The sequence below is a fragment of the Myotis daubentonii genome, chromosome X, assembly GCF_963259705.1.
Source record: "Myotis daubentonii chromosome X, mMyoDau2.1, whole genome shotgun sequence".
Taxonomy (NCBI): domain Eukaryota; kingdom Metazoa; phylum Chordata; class Mammalia; order Chiroptera; family Vespertilionidae; genus Myotis; species Myotis daubentonii.
In genome coordinates this window covers 57,467,194-57,489,188 of record NC_081861.1, presented here as the reverse complement: position 1 = coordinate 57,489,188, position 21,995 = coordinate 57,467,194, and the positions used below count along the sequence as shown (strand labels likewise).

The window sequence follows — 21,995 nt, the reverse complement described above, 5'->3', positions numbered from 1 at the left end:
CACAATGTCATTGTAATGAAAACCACCTGATACTGGTGTAAGAACAGTCAGATCAATGGAACAGAACAGAGAGCCCAGAAGTAAACCCAGGTCTTTATAGTCAATTGATATTTGACAAAGAAGGCAAGAATATATAATGTTGTAAAGAGAGTCTATTCAATAAATGATGTTGGGAAAATTGGAAAACTAGACCACCTTCTTACACCATACACAAGAATAAACTCAAAATGGATTAAAGACTTGAAACCATAAAAATCCTGGAAGACAGCATAGGCAGTAAAATCTTGGACATTTCTTGTAGCAATATTTTTTTGATATATTTCTTCAGGCAAGGGGAAAAATAAACACAACTACATCAAAATAAAAAGGTATTGCACAGCAAAGGATCATAAATAAAATGAAAAAATAACCTACTGAGTGGGAGAACGTATTCACCAACATAGTTAGTAAGGGCTTACTATCCAAAACATTTAAGGAACTTATGAAAAATACACCCAAAAAACAAACAATCCAATTAAGGAATGGACAAAGACCTGAATAGACACTTCTCCAAAGAGGACATACAGATGGCCAATGGACATATGAAAAGATTTTCAACATCACTAATCAACAGATAAATGTAAATTAAAACCACAATGAAATATTACCTCACCCCTGTCAGAATGGCTACTATCAATAAATCAATGAACAACTGTTGGTAAGGATATGGAGAAAAGGCAACCCTACACTGTTGGTGGGAATGCATATTGGTGCAGCCACTGTGGGAAGCAGTATGGAATTTCCTCAAAAAAATTAAAAAGGGAACTGCCTTATAACTCAGCAATTCTACTTCTGCGAAGATATCCAAAGAAATCCGAAACATTAATTTGAAAGAATATATGCACCCCATGTTCATTGCAGCGTTATTTATAACTAGTGGCCCAGTGCATGAAATTCATGCACATTAAAAGGGTATCAATTAGAGGAAATATTTTAATATTGCTATTTGCCCTTTCTCTATAATAGAAGTGTCAGAGATGAAAGAAAATAAGTAAAATGTATATGAAAATCTTCCTCCTGTCTTGAGGTCCCCCATCAGCCCTGCCAGGTAGGGGACATGGCCTGAGATCCCCTGGCCCAGTGCCGGGCTTTGGGCGCAGCCTCAGTTCCCCCGGCCCATCACTGGGTTGGGGGCGTGGCCTCAGGTCCCCTATCAAGGCCTGCCAGGTGAGGGGCACAGCCTGAGGACCCCCATCAAGCCCCACTGGGTGGGAGGCACAGCCTCAGGTCCCCTGTCAAGCCCCGCCGGGTGGGGGGTTCAGCCTCAGGTCCCCTGGCCCAGCACTGGGGTGGGGGGTGCACCTTGAGGTCCCCCATCAAGCCCCACCTGGCAGGGGGCATGGCCTGAGGTCCCTATCAAGCCCCACCAGATGGGGGAGCACAACCTCAGGTTCCCTGCCCTGGCCCAGCACCATGCAGCCTCAGGTCACTGCTGATTGCTCGTTAAGGCTCGTTACGGGAACTCAGCCTCCGCTGTGGGCACAGCCATCTTGTGTTACGGAAATCCTGCCTCTGCCGTGGGCTGCCATCTTTGTGATGGCATGGTGGTCAATTTGCATATTCCCTTTTTATTAGATAGGATAGCCATCATTTGGAAGCAGCCCAAATCTTTAACAGTAGATGAATGGATAAAAAAGCTGTGATATATTTGCACAATGGACTACTACTCGGCAATAAAAAAATAAGGTAATCTTACCTTTTGTGACTGTATGGATGGACCTGGACATTGTTACGCTGTTAAATAAGCCAGTGAGAGAAAGACAAGTACCATATGATTTCATGTATATGAGGAATCTAATGAACAAAATAAACTTACAGAGTGGAGACAGGCTCATGGATACAAAGAACAGACTGACAACTGTCAGAGGGGAGGGGCTTGGGGGCTGGGTGAGAAGGATGAAGGAATTAAGCAAAAAATAAAGACTCATAGACACAGACAATAGTAAGGTGATTATTAGATGGAAGGGGGGTGGGAGAGGTAGCAGAGGGTAAAGGAAGGATAAATGGTAATAGAAGGAGATGACTTGAGATAATGTACTGTAGAATTATATACCTAAAAGCTATACCATTTTCTTAACCAATGTCACACCAATAACTTCAATAAAAATAAAAAGAATTGAAATAATACAGACTATGTTCTCTGACCATATCAAACTATATATCTATAACAAAAGCAAATAGAAAAATATCTACACACTTATAATACACACTATGGTTCCAGTTTATTGTTGAGATTGCTGTTATAAAAGAGCAGAAGTTAGAATTTTCCAGATGAACAAAAAGAAAGCTTACTTAGGATATTTCAAAGTATTGTTGAGAGCAAGGCTGGAGGGAGGGGGACAGTTTAGGAAGCTGTTACATCAGTCTCACCTGCATTGAAGTTTGGACTGTACTAAAAAAGAAAGTACAGCTTGCTAATTAGTCATGAAATCAGTTTTGTATCTGATTAAATTTGGGAGGTATGAGTTTGCTTCCCAGGTTGTAGCAGGGTTAATAGATTAGAGAGTCCTGAAAGAAGGCAAAATTCATATGCCTTCCTAGTGTATAGCCCATGTATGTTCATACTTTTGTTCTTTATAAATCCTGTCTCATTTTCTAAATGGTTCCACACAGTTACTCCCTACTTCAAGATTTCTTTCCTGATTATGCCATCTTTCGAGTAAGGCTCTCAAATCTAGAGAGATAGAGGAGTTTTCTTTCTGGGGTTTGTGTGATTATTCCACTCAGGCAGGTTGACATGTGGCTTCCCTACAATAATGTTAGGCCAAGATGTGGTACACAGTACGTGACCACTGATGTGTCTTCAAATTTATTTTTGTTCTCAATTTCAAATTACAATAATAGCGGTAGTTCTCTTCAAGGGAAAATAAAGGTTGGGATTTTTCCATCATTTTGGGGAAACTTCATTATGAATATGGTAGTTATGAGCATCAACCTTTCACCTTCAGGAGGATGATGGAAACAAGGCAATGAGGGGTTCCCAGAAGGACCCCTCAAATATGACAGTAACTATTCAGATAGCCTAGTTTGCATGTAGCAGCACCTAGGACTATGCAACTCTTTCACTCTCCGTGGTCTTCTTTTTCTTTTCTTGTTGTAAATGTGAAGAGTGATAGAACCGGAATAATGGTTGAACAATCCCATTTGTAGGCCTGTTATAATTGAGGTGAGCATATATAGGTGCCAGGGGTCTTTCCCTGCATATAGAAGGGTTCAGGAATCTGGAGAAGGGGCTGCAGTAAATTAATAGAGACTAGACATGAAATATACATTTGGAAGGCATTCTTGGGGGGATCCAGAGAAGACTTAGCTATAGTAACCAAGTTCTCCAAATCTCTGGACCCCTTGCTTTTTATTAACACAAATTTCCCTAAAGCAAAGCAGATATACATATCAAAGGTAAAGTTTGGTAAGCAGTAAAGTATTGTCAGGTTGGGGGAACTGCCCTCAGCTGTTTGGCAGCAGGCAATAATATATGCAGATTTTCAGGTTTGGGGAAATGCTTTCAGCTATTTCAGCAGCAGATAATATGATTCAGCCCTGCTGAATATAGAAGCCCATCAACCTTTTGAGGACTTCCTGCCTTTATTAGGACCTGCTGGAATTATCCCCCAGCATATAGGAAACTTTTTAGCATTTCTATACATTTCTAAACACTCACTTCTATACACTTCTCTACAGGACCCTCTCTAACTTCCAAACTAACAATATTGGTGTGAAGTAGATTAAAGCATACCAAAATAGAACTCCAGAAAGACAAATGGAAAACAGACAGGATGGAAACCTTGGGGACTGGTTCAAGGTCACAGTGAGTATCCTGAAAAAATGTAGGAAATGTGTAAGAGAGGCAGATCAAGGGGAGTTGTGTTGATCTCATATAGAGATGCTAGGAACGTTTTTAAGGTCAGGAGGAATTAACATCTTTGATTATCCAAAGGTCAGGTTCAGATTAGCAATAAAAAGGGAACAGAGTGACTGAAGGAAGGTCGACTATAGGCAAAGGTAGAAACTACTGCCAAGGAGATGGAGCAACTCCTCACTAGATATCTCCATTTGATTCTCTAAAGTTGTTTTTTGTTGTTGTTGTTTTTTGTTTGTTTGTTTTTTATCAGAGGGACAGGTAAGGTCTTTAATAGGTAGGATCTTCCCTGGGACCTTATTAAAGGAAGCTCATTTTAAACATCTAAATTTGATTATTTGGGAGGTAAGTATTGGAATAGAGAAAAAGGATAATTAGAAAATCCATATCTGGTGAGCAACAACAAAACACGTTGAAATCATGTTAATGGTCCCTACTTTAAAGTCTTTTAAAGTTTGGTAGGAGGTCAGAATAAAACACTGTGTTGGGCTATTCTCTAGCCTTATTTCCATGTTGTCTCTCCTCTCTCCCACCCCTTCCCTTTGTCTCATCCTTAGGTCCCTTATGGGATAAAATATGACAAGACATGGCTAATGAATTCAATCCAAAGCCATTGCAGTGTCCCCTTCACTCCAGTGGATGTAAGAGGGATGGTGAAGCCAGATGAGGAGGCTCAGGGAAGGGGGAGAGGCATGGCTCAGCTAGGGCCAGAGGCCACTGACATTATTGCTGTTGCTTTTAATCCCTGTAGTTCCACTATGTTAAACACCTGGCCCAGTTCTTTGTCCAGGATGCTAGTGCTGCCTCTGCATTGAAGGACATAAACAACAAGATTTTTGATGAGGAGAACCAAAAGGTATGTGTTGAAGCTATTTTTGTACCTAGTCCCAAAGCAGGAACACAGGCCAGAGGCTACTAACTTTCTTTGGCATTAGAGTTCTGAGTGCTTATCCCACCTCTTCTTCCTGCAGATACCTATCTTTGTTAATACTTCTGCTGTACCCTACTCTATGAGCAATAAATTGGAGCCAGAAAAAATGGAACAGCTAAAGGTAATGTAGACATAAGGCATGTTATGTGCCCACACTCAGACCCACATCTTCCTCCTTCAGTCCCCAATTTCCCTATCACCACAATAACCTCAGAGCAGCTCTCTTCATCTCCCTCTACAGCTGACCATAAGCAAACGATATGACGTTTCCCAGAAAGTTCTTGACCTTTATAAGCTCCGCTTTGACCCAGGTACAGCTAATAGTAGTAATTCTTGGGAAGGTGAGGACAGAGGAGTCTGCCTGAGAGGGAGACCTAGAAATGGTAATGAGGGAGGTGCTGGTCCTGGAACCTTCGCAACCTTCTGATTCCCTACTCTTGGTTCCCTGAAGACTTACTGGGCCATGATATTATTATAATCCTGAATCGAAGAAACTGCATGGCTGCCATCCTGCAGACCATCAAAAAGAATATCCCTGAGGTGAGGCCTTAGACCCAGTGCTGGTGTTATGGTAGGGGGTGGAACAGATGCAATAGAGGGCAGATTTGTCTCTCAGGTCCTAGATAATAACTCTAACTCTTATTCCCCAAAGCTGTTGTCCTTGAACTTATGTAAGAACAAACTGTGCCAGCTGGATGGCCTGTCCGATATTATACAGATTGCCCCCACAATCAAGACCCTGAACCTTTCAAAAAATGAGGTGAGAAGAGGGAGCCAGGTCAAAGTTGGGTTGAGAATGGGTGGTAGTGGTCATCAGAGTGATGACAGGAGGGATGCAAAAGTACCTGTGGGGGAGAGAGGCGGTTGTGGGTGCAGGAGCCCAGATGTTCCTCTTTTCCTGATATTTCTTTTCCAATTTCCCCCATGTTTCTCAGCTAAAGTCAGCCAAGGAGTTGGACAAGATAAAAGGGCTGAAGCTTGAAGAGCTGTGGCTGCAAGGGAACCCCTTGTGCAATACCTTCCCAAACCAGCCCACTTACATAAGGTTGGTGAAAACACTGTCACCCTTTCTGGGAGAGATCTTTCCTCCACCCCCTAAGAACCAAATGATTCCTGACTCTGTCCCTCTGCAGGATATAGAACAGCCATGGGCAAACTACAGCCCGTGGGCCGGATCCGGCCCGTTTGAAATGAATAAAACTAAAAAAAAAAAAAAAAAAAAGACCGTACCCTTTTATGTAATGATGTTTACTTTGAAATTATATTAGTTCACACAAACACTCCATCCATGCTTTTGTTCTGGCCCTCCGGTCCGGTCCAGTTTAAGAACCCATTGTGGCCCTCGAGTCAAAAAGTTTGCCCACCCCTGATATAGAACCTCTAGTCCTCTGGGAGGACCACATGCCCTGCCCTCTTATTTCTCACTAGAGGCCCAATGCATGAAAATTCGTGCACTCAGGGGGAGAGAGTCCCTCAGCCCAGCCTGCACCTTCTCGCAGTCTGGGTGCCCTCAGGGGATATCCCTGCAGAGAGTGGGTATAAGCCGCAGTCTGGCCTCCCTCTGCGGGAGGTGACCGGGCAGGCTGATCAGGGGAGTGTGCTGCCGGCAAGCGGCCAACCCCACCTCCCAATTGCCCTTCTGCTGCCACTGCCCCCCGATCGCCATCCCCTCCCTCTGTCCACTGGCATGCACCTTGGCTGGCCTGGCACCACTTGCTTGCCAGCCCCACCCCTCCACTGGTTGTTCTGCCATTCGGTCTATTTGCATATTACCCTTTTATTATATATGATTGTGTGTGTGTCTCTCACCTGAGCTTAAAGTCTCCTTTCCTTCCTCTGACCTGATCACCTCATGTGGAGTTGGTTTCCACTTCTCTGCACCCACCATTCTCTAGCATGCCCTCCCAAGAATGTGCTCCACGAAACAGGACTCTCCCTCATCACAAGAATCAGGGGTGTCCAGCCTTGAGACAGATGCTGGTCCCCTGCATTAAGAAGGATCTTCTAGCCCAGGGCCTCATGCACAGACAGGGCTTCTTGCTTCTTAGATGATATAGAGTGTCCCTATCCTATTCTAGGAAGAACCTTATTTCCTCTTCTTCAAAAGGGTCTTCTCTACAATCCCACACTAACATGAGGACTTTCCCACCCCATGCTGTTGTCAATGCCCTCAGAGAGCTGCCATTGTTGCATCCATTCCTCTGGCCCAATGCCAGGAGCTGGGCTCTCCTTGGGAGAATCCAGAGTTCCCTAGTTAAAGGGCCAGAAATTAGCGGAGGGCCTCTTGAGGCAGCAGTGGAAAGCTGACGGCAGAGAGGGTTGAGAAGACAGAAAGAAAGTCCTCTCAGGGACACAAACCCTTCCTCTACACTTCCTGCCTGATCCTTCAGAGGAGCCCTGGGTAGCCTGACATGGTAGGATTCCTCAGAAAAGAAACCAACTAAGACAGACAAAGATGCACAGGGGCCATGAGGAGAGAAGGTGGTTTTTATATGAGTGGGCCACAGATCCCCAAGGCTAAGCTGAGCTGGGGCCTGGCCCTTTACTCCTTCTGGGAAGGTGTCCTGATGCCGTGGGTGGTATGTTTCCCATGCCCAGATCGCATTGAGCTCCCACAGCTGACAAAGGCTCAACCAACATTCTAACAGGCCAACAGACTCATGCTTTCCATTCCTGCTTGGAGACCCAGGGCCAGCCAGGGGCAGATGAAGGAAAGAGCTGCTGCAGGGGAGCCATATCCCTTTCCCCTTTTCTTCTTCTCTGACCCAACCCCCACTGCCAGGGCAGAAGTTTTTTCCCTTCCCTTTAAGTTTCTTTCTGTTTTTCCTTTGTCTCTACACTTCGATGTCTTCCAATCTCGGCTCCTATCTTTACTCTCTTTCTGTCTTCATCCCTCTCCCTTCCGCTCCCTGTCTCCTAATCCCTCTCTCCATCACCCCCTTGCCCCAGAGTACTGAGCCATCCTTGGGGCATGTGCTGTTCATGGCAGGATGCTGGACCCCCAGGGAAGTAGCAGAGCCCTGGGCGCCCACCCCATTCCCTCTTCTCTCTGGAGCCATCAGTGGTGGCCTGGAAGGAGGAAAGGGAGGCAGGGAGGGAGAAGAAGCTCTGGAGTCTGGGATCCAAATGCTGTGGTTTGTGGCACTGGGGAAGGAGTCAGGGCCCTCTAGGCAGGAGTTAACCAGGAGGATGGAGAGGGAGAGAGAGGCAAGGAGGGAAAAGGTGCGGGACGCAGGAAGGAAAGGAGGCAATATGAATGTGAAGGTGTGAAGAGGGGTGAGGAGACTGTGTTTCAGGGATTCCATATGGCAGATGGTCAGTGCTCAGCAGAGAAATGGACCCAGAAGCCTTGAAATCTGAGGCTGAGGAGGGCAAAGGGGATTCTGGGTGGGAAGAACACCTGTTTTTGTTCATTCCATCAATATTTTAAGTAAATGGAAGCATTGTAACCCAAACTATCAACCACTTTTTCTATTTTTGCATTTGGACAGCGCCATCAGGAAATATTTCCCCAACTTGTTACGCTTGGTAAGTGCCTACAGTCATCATCTCTTACATTGACGACCTCCACACCTGCCCTCAAGCCCTTTATGTCTTGCCTGGATTACATGTTAGCATCAAACTCTTATCCATTTGGGGGAACATGGACTTGTGAAAATATACATGAATATCTCTGCAAAACTGTATACACATACAGAGAGAAAGAAAGAGAGCCAAGGAGAGAGGGAACAAGGACAGGAGGGAGGAAAAGAGAAAGAGGGAGAAGTACATACACACACACACACACACACACACACACACACACACACACACACACACACATTGCATAAAACAGTAGAGACTTCCAGAACCTCATGATACAGACGCCCACTGGAATTTTGCCCATGGAATTTCCAGGTCCTTTTCACCCTTGACCTCTGACCTTCACCGTTTCCTGGGTCCAGCCTTTCCCTTAATCACCCAGGACCACCTCCCTATACTGCTAACTTACTCCTCCCTTCTTCAGGATGGCCAGGATTTACCTCCACCAACTGTAACTGGCATTGTAAACATGGACATAATAAAACCCTGTAAGGTGAGAATAGATCAAGCACGATTGGGGTTTTACAAGGGATGCTTTGTCTACCTACATAGTTTGAAGTTGTCTTTTGATTCCAGGAAAGCTTTAAAGGACCTGAGACCCTGAAGAATCTAGTCTTTCAATTCCTGCTTCAGTAAGTACCCCTTGGATCATGAAGCAAAGGAGGACAGGGACAAGAAAGGCTACACAGCACAGGTCTGCCCATGAGTTACGAGAAGCTTTCAAGGCCCTTTGGTGGGCCCAAATCAGAGAGATAGCTTGTTCCCATCTTTCCCCCAAAGCTATTACTTGATTTATGATTCTGAAGACCGAGAGAGTCTCCTCAGCGCTTACCACGAGGAGGCCTGCTTCTCCCTGACTGTTCCCTTCAACTCTGAAGACCCAGCCCTGTGAGTATCACAGCTCAGACTCTGATCCTGGGCCGTTTTGCTCTCCAGCAGACATAGACCATCTCTTGGAAACACCTACCCTGTCTAGGCCACCACTTCCTGTTTCTCTTTTTTCCCCTAGAAGCAACTTGTGCGAGTACTTAAAAGATAACAGGAATATGAAGAACGTCAAGGATTCTGGTAATTGCATGATAGGAAATCGGCATGGGAAAGGAGTGTAAAGGAGTCGATCATAGTAGCCAAGGGCCCAACCTTCCCTTTTCCTCCCCCCCTCCCCACAGACCTGCGGTTTCAGCTACTGAAGCATACAAAGTGTGAGATTGTGAACTCCCTCTGTGTGTTCCCCAAAACTCAGCATGACCTTAACTCCTATGTGGTAGACCTGTGGGCCCACACGGTGAGCACCAGTTTTCTCTCTCCTGCAGACCAAGAAAGTCAGAGGTGGGTAGGAGGTTTAGAAGGATACTGAGAGCCCTAATAACTGTTCTCTCCTTTCAGGAAATTATGCTCTGTTTTTCTGTCAGTGGGGTTTTCAAGGAAGGTGAGTTCCCTCCCCAGATCCCCCACTGCTCCCTTTCCCTAACTGGACTTACGCCCAAACTTTCCCCCGCTTCCCAGGTTGCTCCCTTCCTTTCCCTCCCCTCTCCTCCCCTTTCTTTTCTTTTCTATTCCTTTCCTTTCCTTCCCCCTCCCCTTCCCTTTCCTCTCTCCAACACCTACCTTGCCCCAAACCTATTGTGTTCTGACATGCATCCATGCCTTTTTATCTCAACACAGCTCAGATATTAGAGACTCAACCTGTAGAGTTTTATAGCTTTCTTCTCAGTTCTTTACTCTGTGACATAGGACCCAATATCAAACCATTCAGTTTTCTCATTTGCAAAATGGGCTGGTAATACCCTTTTCTAGGAATGCTTTAAAAAGTAAATCAAGTGAACATGTGTTTGTCAGAAGATGTGACACATGTTAGGGGTCCTATTACTGGGAGTTGATTATCTCTATTGTTGTCTTCTCGGTCCTTGAAACTCCCTCCTGAGTCACAGTGAAACACTGTCCTGGTCTGGTTCCCATCGGGGTGCTGCAAGAGTATCAGGTTAAGACCCTGATGGGGGAATGCTGCTTGTGTGAAAAGTATGTACAGCTCTAAGAGGAGTTACTTTTTTGTTGTTACTGAAGTGGAAGGAAAGTCTCAAGGTTCTGTCCATGCCTTCACCCGGACCTTCATCTTGTCTTCTGGCACCAATTCCAGGTAAGTGCTGTGTTGTGGGTACAACATGGGAATGAATACCCATCCCAGCCTAATTCCAGTGGTGTAGGAATGTGGTGGTGCAGCTTGGAGCTTTTCTCAGTATTGTAGAAAGCCAACAGGTAGACCCAAAGAGAGGTATAGGTTAGTGGTTAAGACTATGGGCTTTGGAATCAGAATACTATATTCTTTTCCTGACCTCAGTACTCGCTAGCTAGCTAAAGTGACTTTGGTGAAGATATAAGACCTTAGTGACTCATTATCCCCTTCTGAAAATGGGAATTAGAGGATCCATTCCTTGGGCTGCTGTAAGGGGTAAATGCATTTGTACTGAATCTAAAAATTGAGTGAAACTGGTCCTCAGAATCATAAATCAATCTCTTCAAAGGTGAGCTCAGTGGGAGAGGCGGAGGTGCCAGGCAAGGAATCTGGGGGGCAGGCACGCTTGGGGTATGGAAGGAAACTTGTTTCTGAGTGGCAGTGGGGGCAGGATCATTTTTGGGAGTCTAAGGGCTGATCTTTCTTCCAGTATGTGCATCGTGAATGATATATTGACTGTGGGGAATGCCAGGACAGAAGAAACCCAGAGTGCATTCTCCATTCCAGTACCTACACCCACCTTCAGCTCCCTATCTACCCTCTCCCAGGAGCAGCAAGAAATGGTGCAGATTTTCTCCATCCAGTCTGGGATAAGCCTCCAGTGGTCTCAGAAGTGAGTGCTGGGAATCTATGGTAATAAGAGAGAGCTGGGAGGACAAAGGAATGGATAATGCTAACTTGTAGTTAATTTGTAAAAATAATTATTTGGATGTTGTGCTTCCAAAAAGTGAGCTCATAAAATATGTATATTAATTTTATTCTGATATCCTATATAATAAAAGCCTAATGTGCTAAGTGTCTGGTTGACCAGCCGGCCATTCAACCAATCAAAGCGTAATATGCTAATGATACGCTAAGACCGCTCAACCACTTGCTATGATATGCACTGACCACTAGGGGCAGACGCTCTGACCGGTAGGTTAGCTTGCTGCTGGGGTCCAGCCAGATGAGCTAGATGGGCCAGATGACCCAGACAGGTCGGCTGAGTGAGACGGGCCAGATACGCCCTGGAGCACTCCTGAAGTCCCTCCCTTGCTGGTCAACCTCCCACGTCTCTCCCTGGCCCTGATCGTGCACTGATGGGATCCCCTGGCCTGCACCCTCTCACAATCTGGGACCCCTCAGGGGATGTCAGGGAGCCAGTTTCAGCCTGATCCCACAGGAGGAGCTCTGCTCAGCCAGAAACCGGGCTCATGGCTGGTGAGTGCAACAGCGGTGGCAAGGGCTTCTCCCTCCTCAGTGGCAGTTCTAAGGATGGTGGACATCCCCTGAGGGCTCCCAGACTGCAAGAGGGTGCAGGCTGAGCTAAGGGACTACCTCCCCGCCCCCTGCCCCAGTGCACGAATTTTGTGCACTGGGCCTCTAGTATGTAAATAATTTTTAAAAATACATTGTTCAGGTGACATGAACTTGTATATATACAATCTTAAGGAAACCATTAAAATTTTATAATTAATAAACAATTTCAGCATGATTTCAGGATAGAAGATCAATACATAAAAATCAATTATATTTCTATACACTAGTAATAAACAATCTGATAAGGGGTTAATCTCCAAAATATATATGGTATTCATATAACTTAATAAAAGGAAAACAATCCAATTAAAAAATGGGCAAAGGACCTAAATATATACTTCTCTAAAGTGGACAGACAGAAGGCAAAGAGACATATGAAAAAACACTCAAAGTTACTAATCACAGATGCAAATTAAAATGATAATGTGCTATCACTCCCACCTGTCAAAATGGTTATCATCAACAAATCAACAAACGACAAATGTTGGCAAGATGTGGAGAAAAGGTGGGAATGCAGACTGATGGAGCCACTGTGGATAACAGTATGGAGTTTCCGCAAATAATTTAAAATGGAACTCCCATTTGACCCAGTGACCCAATTCTAGGACTATATCCTAAAAAATCAGAAACACCAATCCTATCTAATAAAAGAATAATATGCAAATTGCCATCACTCCAACACACAAGATGGCCACCCCCATGTGGACACAAGATGGCCAACACAAGATGGCTAGCAGGGGAGGGCAGTTGTGGGCAATCAGGCCTGCAGGGGAAGGCAGTTGGGAGGGAACAGGCCTGTAAGGGAGGGCAGTTGGGGGCGATCAGGCCTGCAGGGGAGGGCAGTTAGGAGGGACCAGGCCAGCAGGGGAGGGCAGTTGGGGGCAACCAGGCCAGCAGGGGAGGGCAGTTAGGGGTGACCAGGCCTGCAGGGGAGGGCAGTTGGGGGTGACCAGACCTCCAGGGGAGGGCAGTTAGTAGGGACCCAGGCTAGCAGGGGAGGGCAGTTAGGGGCAACCAGGCCAGCAGGGGAGGGCAGTTAGGGGCAATTGGGCTGGCAGGGGAGCAGTTAGACGTCAATCAGGCTGGCAGGGGAGTGGTTAGGGGGTGATCAGGCTGGCAAGCAGAAGCTGTTAGGGGCAATCAGGCAGGCGAGTGGTTAGGAGCCAGCAGTCCTAGATTGTGAAAGGGATGTCTGACTGCCTGTTTAACGGGCAGTGTGGGATTGGGCCTAAACAGGCAGTCAGACATCCCTTGAGGGGTCCCAGATTGGAGAGGGTGCAGGCTGGGCTGAGGGACACACACACTCCTCCCCCCCCCCCCGTGTACAAATTTTGTGCACCGGGCCTCTAATCAGAATATATGCACGCTATGTTCATACCAGCACAATTTACAATCCTATATAATAAAATGCTGGGGTCCCACCCCAGCAGATTCAGGGGTTCCCAAAGGTGTGGACGGAGTCAGTGAAGAAGGAATGACATGGAGGCAGCATTCAGGTGATCATCATAGCCAGGTTCTCTATCCAGGTTCTATCCAGGTTCTCTAGCTAGGATCTCTAGCCAGGATCTCCAGCCAGGATCTCCAGCCAGGTTCTCCAGCCAGGTTCGGTCGCCAGGTTCTGTAGCCAGGTTCTTCTGCCAGGTTCGGTCACCAGGTTCTGTCCAGGTTCTGTTGCCATGTTCTCTCGCTAGGTTTTCCAGCCAGGTTCTGTCGCCAGGTTCTCCAGCCAGGTTCAGTCACCAGGTTCTAGTCAGGTTCTCTTGCCATGTTCTATCCAGGTTCTGTAGCCAGGTTCTGTCTAGGTTCTCCAGCCAATTTCTGTAGCCATGTTCTCTCCAGTGAAGTTCTTCTGTCTCTAGGTTCTGTGTAGGCTCTGTGTCTAGGTTCTGTGTGTCCTGTTGTCTTGTTACATCTGTATTTATACCAGTTGATTCCAATCCTATCAATCTCTATTCCAAAGGTTAGGGCGTTTCTTATCTCCATTCCAGGGAGTAAAGAGTATGTAGCTTAAGCATGATTGTTCATAGTTAAAGTGATTAATTACCCGCCTGGCACTTAGTTAAGGGGTTTTATTCCCTCCCTAACTTCAGGGGAAAATCCCTACCTGGGGAAACAACCTTTCTCAGAGAGGTGACCTTGGTTAAAACACATAGTGCCAAGAAGGTGAGCAAACATATTAAGAACAGTATGCCATATATGCCAGGCCCCTTGAAATAGCAAGGATGGACCGGCTCCCGGCAAATTCCCCCTTTTTTATTTTTTAAAAGCAGGCATTAAAAAGAAAAACCCCAAATGCTCTCTTGTATCCATTTTAAGAGTAGGATTGGCGCTTTCCGCTAATACCTGAGTCCTGATCTATCACCCCAGGGAGAGCTTGCCAATCCTGCACTTTCCCTGGGTGGAAAGGCTGCAGTGGGGTTAAGGATAAGGCTCCTTGGGCCTACCTCCTCCCACGCCTTTACATTTACCTTTCCTTCCTCAGAAAAGCATGGACATACTTCTTGTATAAAACGTTCTGTCTGACTGGGAGTAACCTTAATTCCTCTGCTAGCAAGCATATGTGTTAAAAGATCAATACAGAGTCTTATTTCTTTAGACTCAGTATGGCACATCTTCTTAATCTAAAGATCAATACAGAGTCTTCTTTCTTTGGACTCAGTATGGCACATCTTCTCAATCTAAGTTCTGTACTATCCACCTTCTTACCCTACTTATCCTCTATAGGGGGGGTCTGCAGTACCCTGGTGGAGTCCTATCCGTCCCGAGTGTGGGGTTCTCAATGGGGGGGGGGGCTTACCTAGGGGAATCCTGTTCCAGGGGTTCCCAAAGGTGTGGATGGAGTCGGCGAAGACTATCCACCCTCTTCCTACGGTGGAGTCCTATCCGTCCCGAGTGTGGGGCGCTTACCTAGGGGTCCCTGTTCGGGCGCCAGATGCTGGGGTCCAACCCCAGCAGATCCAGGGGTCCCCAAAGGTGTGGACGGAGTCGGCGAAGAAGGAATGACACGGAGACAGCGTTCAGTTGATCAGCAGCCTAGCCAGGATCTCTAGCCAGGATCTCCAGCGAAGTTCTGCTTAGGATCTCCAGCCAGGTTCTGTGTCCATGTTCTCTTGCTAGGTTCTCCAGCCAGGTTCTGTCCAGGTTCTCCAGCCAGGTTCAGTCACCAGGTTCTAGTCAGGTTCTCTTGCCAATTTCTGTAGTCAGGTTCAGTCCAGGATCTTTTGCCATGTTCTCTCGCTAGGTTCTGTCTCTAGGTTCTGTGGCCAGTTTCTGTCCAGGATCTTTTGCCATGTTCTCTCCAGCGAAGTTCTTCTGTCTCTAGGTTCTGTGTAGGTTCTGTGTCTAGGTTCTGTCTAGGTACCTGGGGAAACAACCTTTCTCAGAGAGGTGACCTTGGTTAAAACACATAGTGCCAAGAAGGTGAGCAAACATATTAAGAACAGTATGCCATATATGCCAGGTCCCTTGAAACAGCAAGGATGGACCAGCTACCGGCAATAAAAGGCTAATATGCAAATTGACCAAACTATGGAACGACCAGTTGCTGTGATGCACACTGACCACAAGAAGGCAGATGCTCAATGCAGGACCTGCCCCCTGGTGGTCAGTGCGCTCCCATAGGGGAGCGCCGCTCAGCCAGGCTCATGGCTGACAAGCACAGTGGCAGTGGCGGGAGCCTCTCCCGCCTCCATAGCAGTGCTAAGGTTGTCCAACTGACGGCCCAGGGGGAGTGGGCCTAAGCCGTCAGTCGGACATCCCCCAAGGGCTCCTGGACTGTGAGAGGGTGCAGGCCAGGCTGAGGGACCCACCCCTCCTCCGTGCATGAATTTTGTGTACCGGGCCTCTAGTAGGTAAGATTTGAAAACAGCCCAGGTGCCCATCAAAAAATGAGTGGATAAAAAAATTGTGGTACGTTTACACAATGGAATACTACAGGGCTGTAAAAAAGAAAGAACTTTTACCATTTGCAACAGTATGGATGGACCGGGAATATTATGCTAAGCAAAATAAGTCAGTCAGAGAAAGATAAGTATCATATTATCTCACTCATACTAGTATGTGGAATCTAGTGAACAAAATAAACTGAAGAACAAAATAGATCCAGAGACTTAGAAGCATGAAACAGACTGTCAAACCTCAGAGGGAAAGCGGGGAAGGGTGGGTAGGTAGGAAGAGATCAACCAAAGAACTTTTATGCATATATGCATTACCCATGGACACAGTCAATAGGGTGGTGAAGACGTGGGGCGGGCTAGAGGTGGTCAATGGGAAGAAAAAGACATATGTAATATTTTCAATAACAAAGAGTAAAAAAAAGGAAAACGTTTTCATTTATAATAACATCAAAAATAACATACTGAGTCCCTAACCGGTTTGGCTCGGTGGATAGAGCATCGGCCTGCAGACTGAAAGGTCCCGGGTTCAATTCTGGTCAAGGGCATGTACCTTGGTTGTGGGCACATCCCCAGTAGGAGGTGTGCAGGAGGCGGTTGATCGATGTTTCTCTCTCATCGATGTTTCTAGCTCTCTATCCCTCTCCCTTCCTCTCTGTAAAAAATCAATAAAGTACATATTTTTTAAAATAACATACTGAGGAACAAATTTAACAAAAAATGCAAAATGTATACTACAAAATTTGCAAAACATTGTTGAAATAATTTTTAAAAGACCTAAATTAGAAAGATATCCCATGTTTCTGGATCAGAAGAATTAATATTAAATGGCAATTCTCCCCAAATTTATATACACATTCAATGCAATTATATCAAAATCCTAGCTGGTTTCTTTGTACAACTGATAAGTTAATCCTAAAATTCATAGGAAAATGCAGTAGACCCAGAATAGACACAATAATCTTCAAAAAGAATAAAGATGACTCATACTTCCCTATTTCAAAACAGTACAAAGCTACACTAATCAATACCATGTGCTACTGGCTAAGGATAGACACACTAGTATAGATCAATGGAATAGAATTAGAATTTACACACACACACACACACACAAACACCTCACTTTTATGGATAATTGATTTTCAACCAGGGTGGCAAAAATATTCAGTGAATAATGAGTAGTCTTTTCAGCAACTGATTCAGGGACAACTGGATACACACTCACAAAAGAATTAATTTGTACCTTTATCTCACACCATAGAAAAATATAAATAAAAAGTTATAGCTAACACTATAAAAATCTTAGAAGAAAATATTGGGGTAAGTTCTTTATGATTTTGAATTAAGCAACAGATTCTGACATATTATGCTAAAAGCACAACAAAAAATAAAATTTAAATCAATTGTACTTCATCAAAACTTAAAACTTTTGCATCAAAGGACACTAACAATAAAATGAAAAGACAGTACACAGAATCAAAGATAATATTTTCAAATTATATACCTGATAAGGGATGTGTATCCAGAATATACATAAAAAACCTCTTAGAATTCAAAAATTAAAAGGCAAGTAACTCAATTAAAATGAACAAAGATCGCAATAGACATTTATCCAAAGCAATGACCAAAAGGCAAATGAAAAGATACTTAACATCATTAGTCATTTGCAAAATGCAAAACAAAAATATAATGAGATACTAATTAACACATACTAGGATGGCTATAAATGTTGGCAAAATGTGGAAAAATTGGAACCCTCATACTTTGTTGGTGGGAATGGAAAATGTTGTAGCCACTAAGGAAAACAGTTTGGCAGTTCCTCAAAATGTTAAACATGCATTTACCCTATGACTCAGCAATTCCATATATATATATATATATATATATATATATATATATATATATATATATATATATATATATGTATATGTGTGTGTGTGTGTGTGTGTGTGTGTGTGCGCGCGCCTAATATGCAAATTGTTCCTGTGGGAGTTCAACTGGGAGACCTATTGCTCTCTATGATGTGTGCTGACCATCGGGGTGGTGTGGAACGAAGGGAGGCCCTGGCTGTCAGCTGGAAGGCCCCCATCAGCCCTGATCACGGGCCAGGCCTAGGGACACTACCCATGCATGAATTTCATGCACTGGGCCTCTAGTGAATATATATCAAGATAATTGAAAACATGTTCACACAAATTGTATGCAAATATTCACAGGAGCATTCTTTTTTAAAAATATATTTTTATTGATGTCAGAGAGGATGGGAGAGGGAAAGAGAGACAGAAACATCAATGATGAGAGAGAATCTTGGATTGGCTGCCTCCTGCATGCCCCACACCAGGGATGGAGCCCGCAAACCCAGGCATGTGCCCTGATCGGGAAAAGAACTGTGACCTGGTTCAGCGATCAATGCTCAGCCACTGAACCATGCTGGCCAGGCTCACAGCAGCATTATTCTTAATAGCCAAAATGTGGAAACAACCTAAATGTCCATCAATTTAGTAAAGGATAAACAAAATGTGGTATATCTATACAATGGAATATTATCCTATCTAATAAAAGAGAAAAATGGTAATTGGCGTACAACGATACCCTTTTCATTGGCTAATCAGGGCTATATGCAAATTAACTGCCAACTATGATTGGCAGTTAACTGCCAACTATGATTGACAGTTAACTGCCAACTAAGATTGGCAGTTAACTGCCAACAAGATGGCGGCTAATTTGCATATGTAGGCACAATGCAGGGAGGCAAAAGGGAAAGCAGGAAGAAGCCCCCTGCCACTGACAGTGATCGGAAACCCAGGGGGGAGCTAAGAGCCGGGGGGCAGGGCAAAGGCAGCCCTGGGGCCGCCTTTGCCCTGCCCCCCAGCCATGATCGGAGAATCAGGCACCTTTTCCGCCCTGGCCAGTGATAGCAGGAAGTAGGGGTGGAGCCAGCGATGGGAGCTGGGCACGGTCGAAGCTGGCAGTCCCGGGAGCTAGGGGTCCCTTGCCTGGGCCGCTGCAGCTGTGGGTCCCCGCTGCCCAGGCAGGACGCCTAGGCCAGAGGCGTCCTGCAGGGGCAGGGGCAGAGCCTGCAACCGCGGGGAGCTGGGGGTCCCCTGCCCAGGCCTGACACCTCTGCCGGAGGCCTCAGGCCTGGTCAAGGGGCCGATCTGGTGATTGGTGATCGGAGGGTGATGAGGGTCAACTCCTCTGGCCGAGGCATCAGGCCTGGGTGGGGGGCGGAGCCGGGGATTGGGGGGATATGATGGTCCCCTTGCCCAGGCCTGAAGCCTGGGTCAGAGGCGTCAGGCTTGGGCGGGGGGTGGAGCAAGCGATCAGAGGGAGATGGGGGTCCCCTGCCCAGGCATGATTCCTGGGCCAGAGGCCTCAGGCCTGGGCGGGGGCCAGAGCCAGTGATCAGGGGGAGATGGGGGTCCCCTGTCCAAGCCTGACACCTCTGGCGGAGGCGTCAGGCCTGGGCAAGGGGCCGATCAGGCGATCGGAGGGTGATGGGGGTCAACGCCTGAGGGCTCCCAGTATGTGAGAGGGGGCAGGCTGGGCTGAGGGACACTCCCCTCCCCACACACACCCAGTGCACGAATTTCGTGCACCGGGCCCCTAGTTCAATAATAAAATAGAGTGAAGTTCTGATACTTTTCATAACTTGGATGAACCTTGATACTATTATGTTAAGTGAAAGAGGCAGACATAAAAGACCATGTATTATATAAGTCCATTCACATGAAATGCCCAAATAGGAAAATTCATATAGTCAGGTAGCATATTAATGTTTACTAGGGTTTGGAGAAATGGGGGACTAGGGAATGACTGCTAATGGGTAAGGAGTTTTATTTATGGCGATAAAAATGCCTTGGTGTTAGATTTCAGAATTCTGATGATTGCAATATCTTGTGAATATACTAGAAAATTACTTAATTGTGGATGTTTCACCTTAAAATGATGAACACTACAGTATATACATTATAACCCAATTTAAAAATGATTATAAAATTGTATTTTAAAATTTACATTTGTTATTTTCTTGAATATCTTTATCAATATATATTAAGCTCCCTTGTTCTTTTGAAGATCTGTTTTTCTGTTTTGGATTCTAGTGGGAATGAATGCTAGTGACAGACGTTTTGGTTTTCACTAGGTCTTTCTTCCTCCTTGCACATAGTGCTCGTTCTGGTACATGTGTCCCAGCACAGGTTTAGTGGCATAGGTTTAGTGGTGGCATTGCATGGTCAGCGTGTCTGTACTGTGGTACTAATGGAGATCACCTGATCTTCTCCCACTCCAGGTGCCTTCAGGACAATGAGTGGAACTACATCAAAGCTGCTCAGGTATTCACTACGCTCAAGGTGAGATCTGGGTATCAAGTGGGTTAAAGATAGATGTTTCTGGGCCTTTGGGGAGGCCAAGAACATGAAGGCTGGTGCCCTGGAATAAAACTCAGGGAGCTGGCTCTTCTGACACCTTGACTCCTCCTCTCCAGACCCAGGGCAAGATCCCAGAAGAGGCCTTCAAACAAACCTCTTAAAAAGAGCTCTTGGATGTCATCTTTGTCTTCATCCACATCATTTATCTTTTCTCCTGCCTGAGGCCATACCCATGACTGGGCCTGGAGGCCTGCCTGACCAAGAAGCCAAAGTTACCTAACCACCTGAAGTGTCATTTGTTCTGTTTATTCTTCCCATTCATGATCACTGTGGTCGTGCTGTTGTTTTATTCTTTTTCATAATAAAGAGTGATGTTACACATTCTATGTTATGTGTCTTGGATCTCTCTTCCTGTGCCCAACCATGAGCAATGGGTCCAGGACTGAAAGGCCCTTCGCTCTCCATCCCCAGCTCCCCCATTCACTCTGGCAATCTCTAGCAGATGCATCAGTCTTGACTACATGGGCAGTTTGTCAATAGATTCTAATAAGAATGGACACACAGTGCTTCCAGAAATTGGCCTCTGGAGACAGTGTGACTCAGTGATGTGCTTTACCTAGTGGCCCACAGAAGCAGGCATGGGACCTGGCACAAAGGCATTTTGCAAGGAATGCCTACTGCAACATGTATGAACCATTACGCTAAATGAAGGAAATAAGTTACAAAGGACCATATAATGTATGACTCCACTTATATGAAACATTCAAAGTATGAAAATCCATAGATATAAAGTAGATTAGTGTGTGCCAGGGTCAGGAGCAAAATGCAAATGGAACATGACATCTTAATGGATATAGGATCTTTTAGGGTGATGAAAATGTTCTAGAACTATATCGTGATGATGGTTGTACAAAATTTGATTGTACTAAATACCACTGAATTGTTCACTTTAAAATGGTTAAAAATGTAAGTTTATGTTATGTGATTTTTTTTCCACAATTAAAAACACACACACTAAAATGTGAATGAACCCTGAAAGTACTTTGCTAAGTGAAAAAAGCCATTTATATGAAATATCTAGAATAGGTAAACCACAGTGACAGAAAGCAGGTATGTGGTTGCCAGGCCTGGGTGGAGGGAGAATGAGCAAGAGTGCTTAATAATATGGGGTTTGTAAATAATTTGTGAAACTAGATAATAATGATGGTTATACAACATTGCGAACATACATAATGCTACTGCATTGTACAATTTAAAATGATTCAAGTGGTAAATTTTATGCTGTCTATATTTTGTCATAATCTTTAAAAATCTACAGTGGAGTTCTTTTAAAAATGGCACTGAATTTTTCATGAATATAATATATTTACTATTGAAATGTTGAAAATACTGAAGACTATAAAAACCAAAGGGGGAAAACCCTCACAATCTAAATCATGAGCACAATCTTCACTGCTGATTTTTGTTTTTCTTTATACATACTCTATACCCATATAACATCATCTGGATAACATTTTACGGAATATTTTTTCACTTGGCATCATTTCTTTGGAATTTTCCCTATATCACTAAAGTCTTCTAAAACATTTTTAAAGCAATTTGCAAAATACTACAGATAAACAAACAGAAAAATAGTTGACTTCCATGGCAGCTCCCTCCCACTTTCCTCCTCTCTGTGGCCCCCTGAACAGTGAAAGAACTTGGGAAGGCCACCCAGAACCTCCAGAGTCTGGCCTTAAATTGCCTTTCCTCTCTCAGCCTGCTTTCCTGACACGTCCTCTACCCACCT

General features: G+C 45.1%; 1 protein-coding gene across 1 annotated transcript; it reads left to right on the top strand.

Moving 5' to 3' along the window:
* The first annotated feature begins 2,808 nt into the window (after window positions 1–2,808).
* On the top strand, window positions 2,809–20,490 carry LOC132223501 (nuclear RNA export factor 2-like). Its single transcript, XM_059678654.1, is given in 22 exon segments — window positions 2,809–2,813; window positions 2,901–2,974; window positions 2,977–3,044; window positions 3,764–3,847; window positions 4,456–4,539; window positions 4,650–4,754; window positions 4,870–4,950; window positions 5,071–5,140; window positions 5,281–5,369; window positions 5,482–5,589; window positions 5,765–5,874; window positions 8,321–8,357; window positions 8,836–8,904; window positions 8,988–9,043; window positions 9,192–9,299; window positions 9,421–9,479; window positions 9,581–9,696; window positions 9,798–9,840; window positions 10,476–10,548; window positions 11,075–11,257; window positions 20,128–20,188; window positions 20,323–20,490. Coding segments are annotated over 22 exon segments (1,728 nt in total). The 3' UTR covers window positions 20,368–20,490.
* Window positions 20,491–21,995: the final 1,505 nt, after the last annotated feature.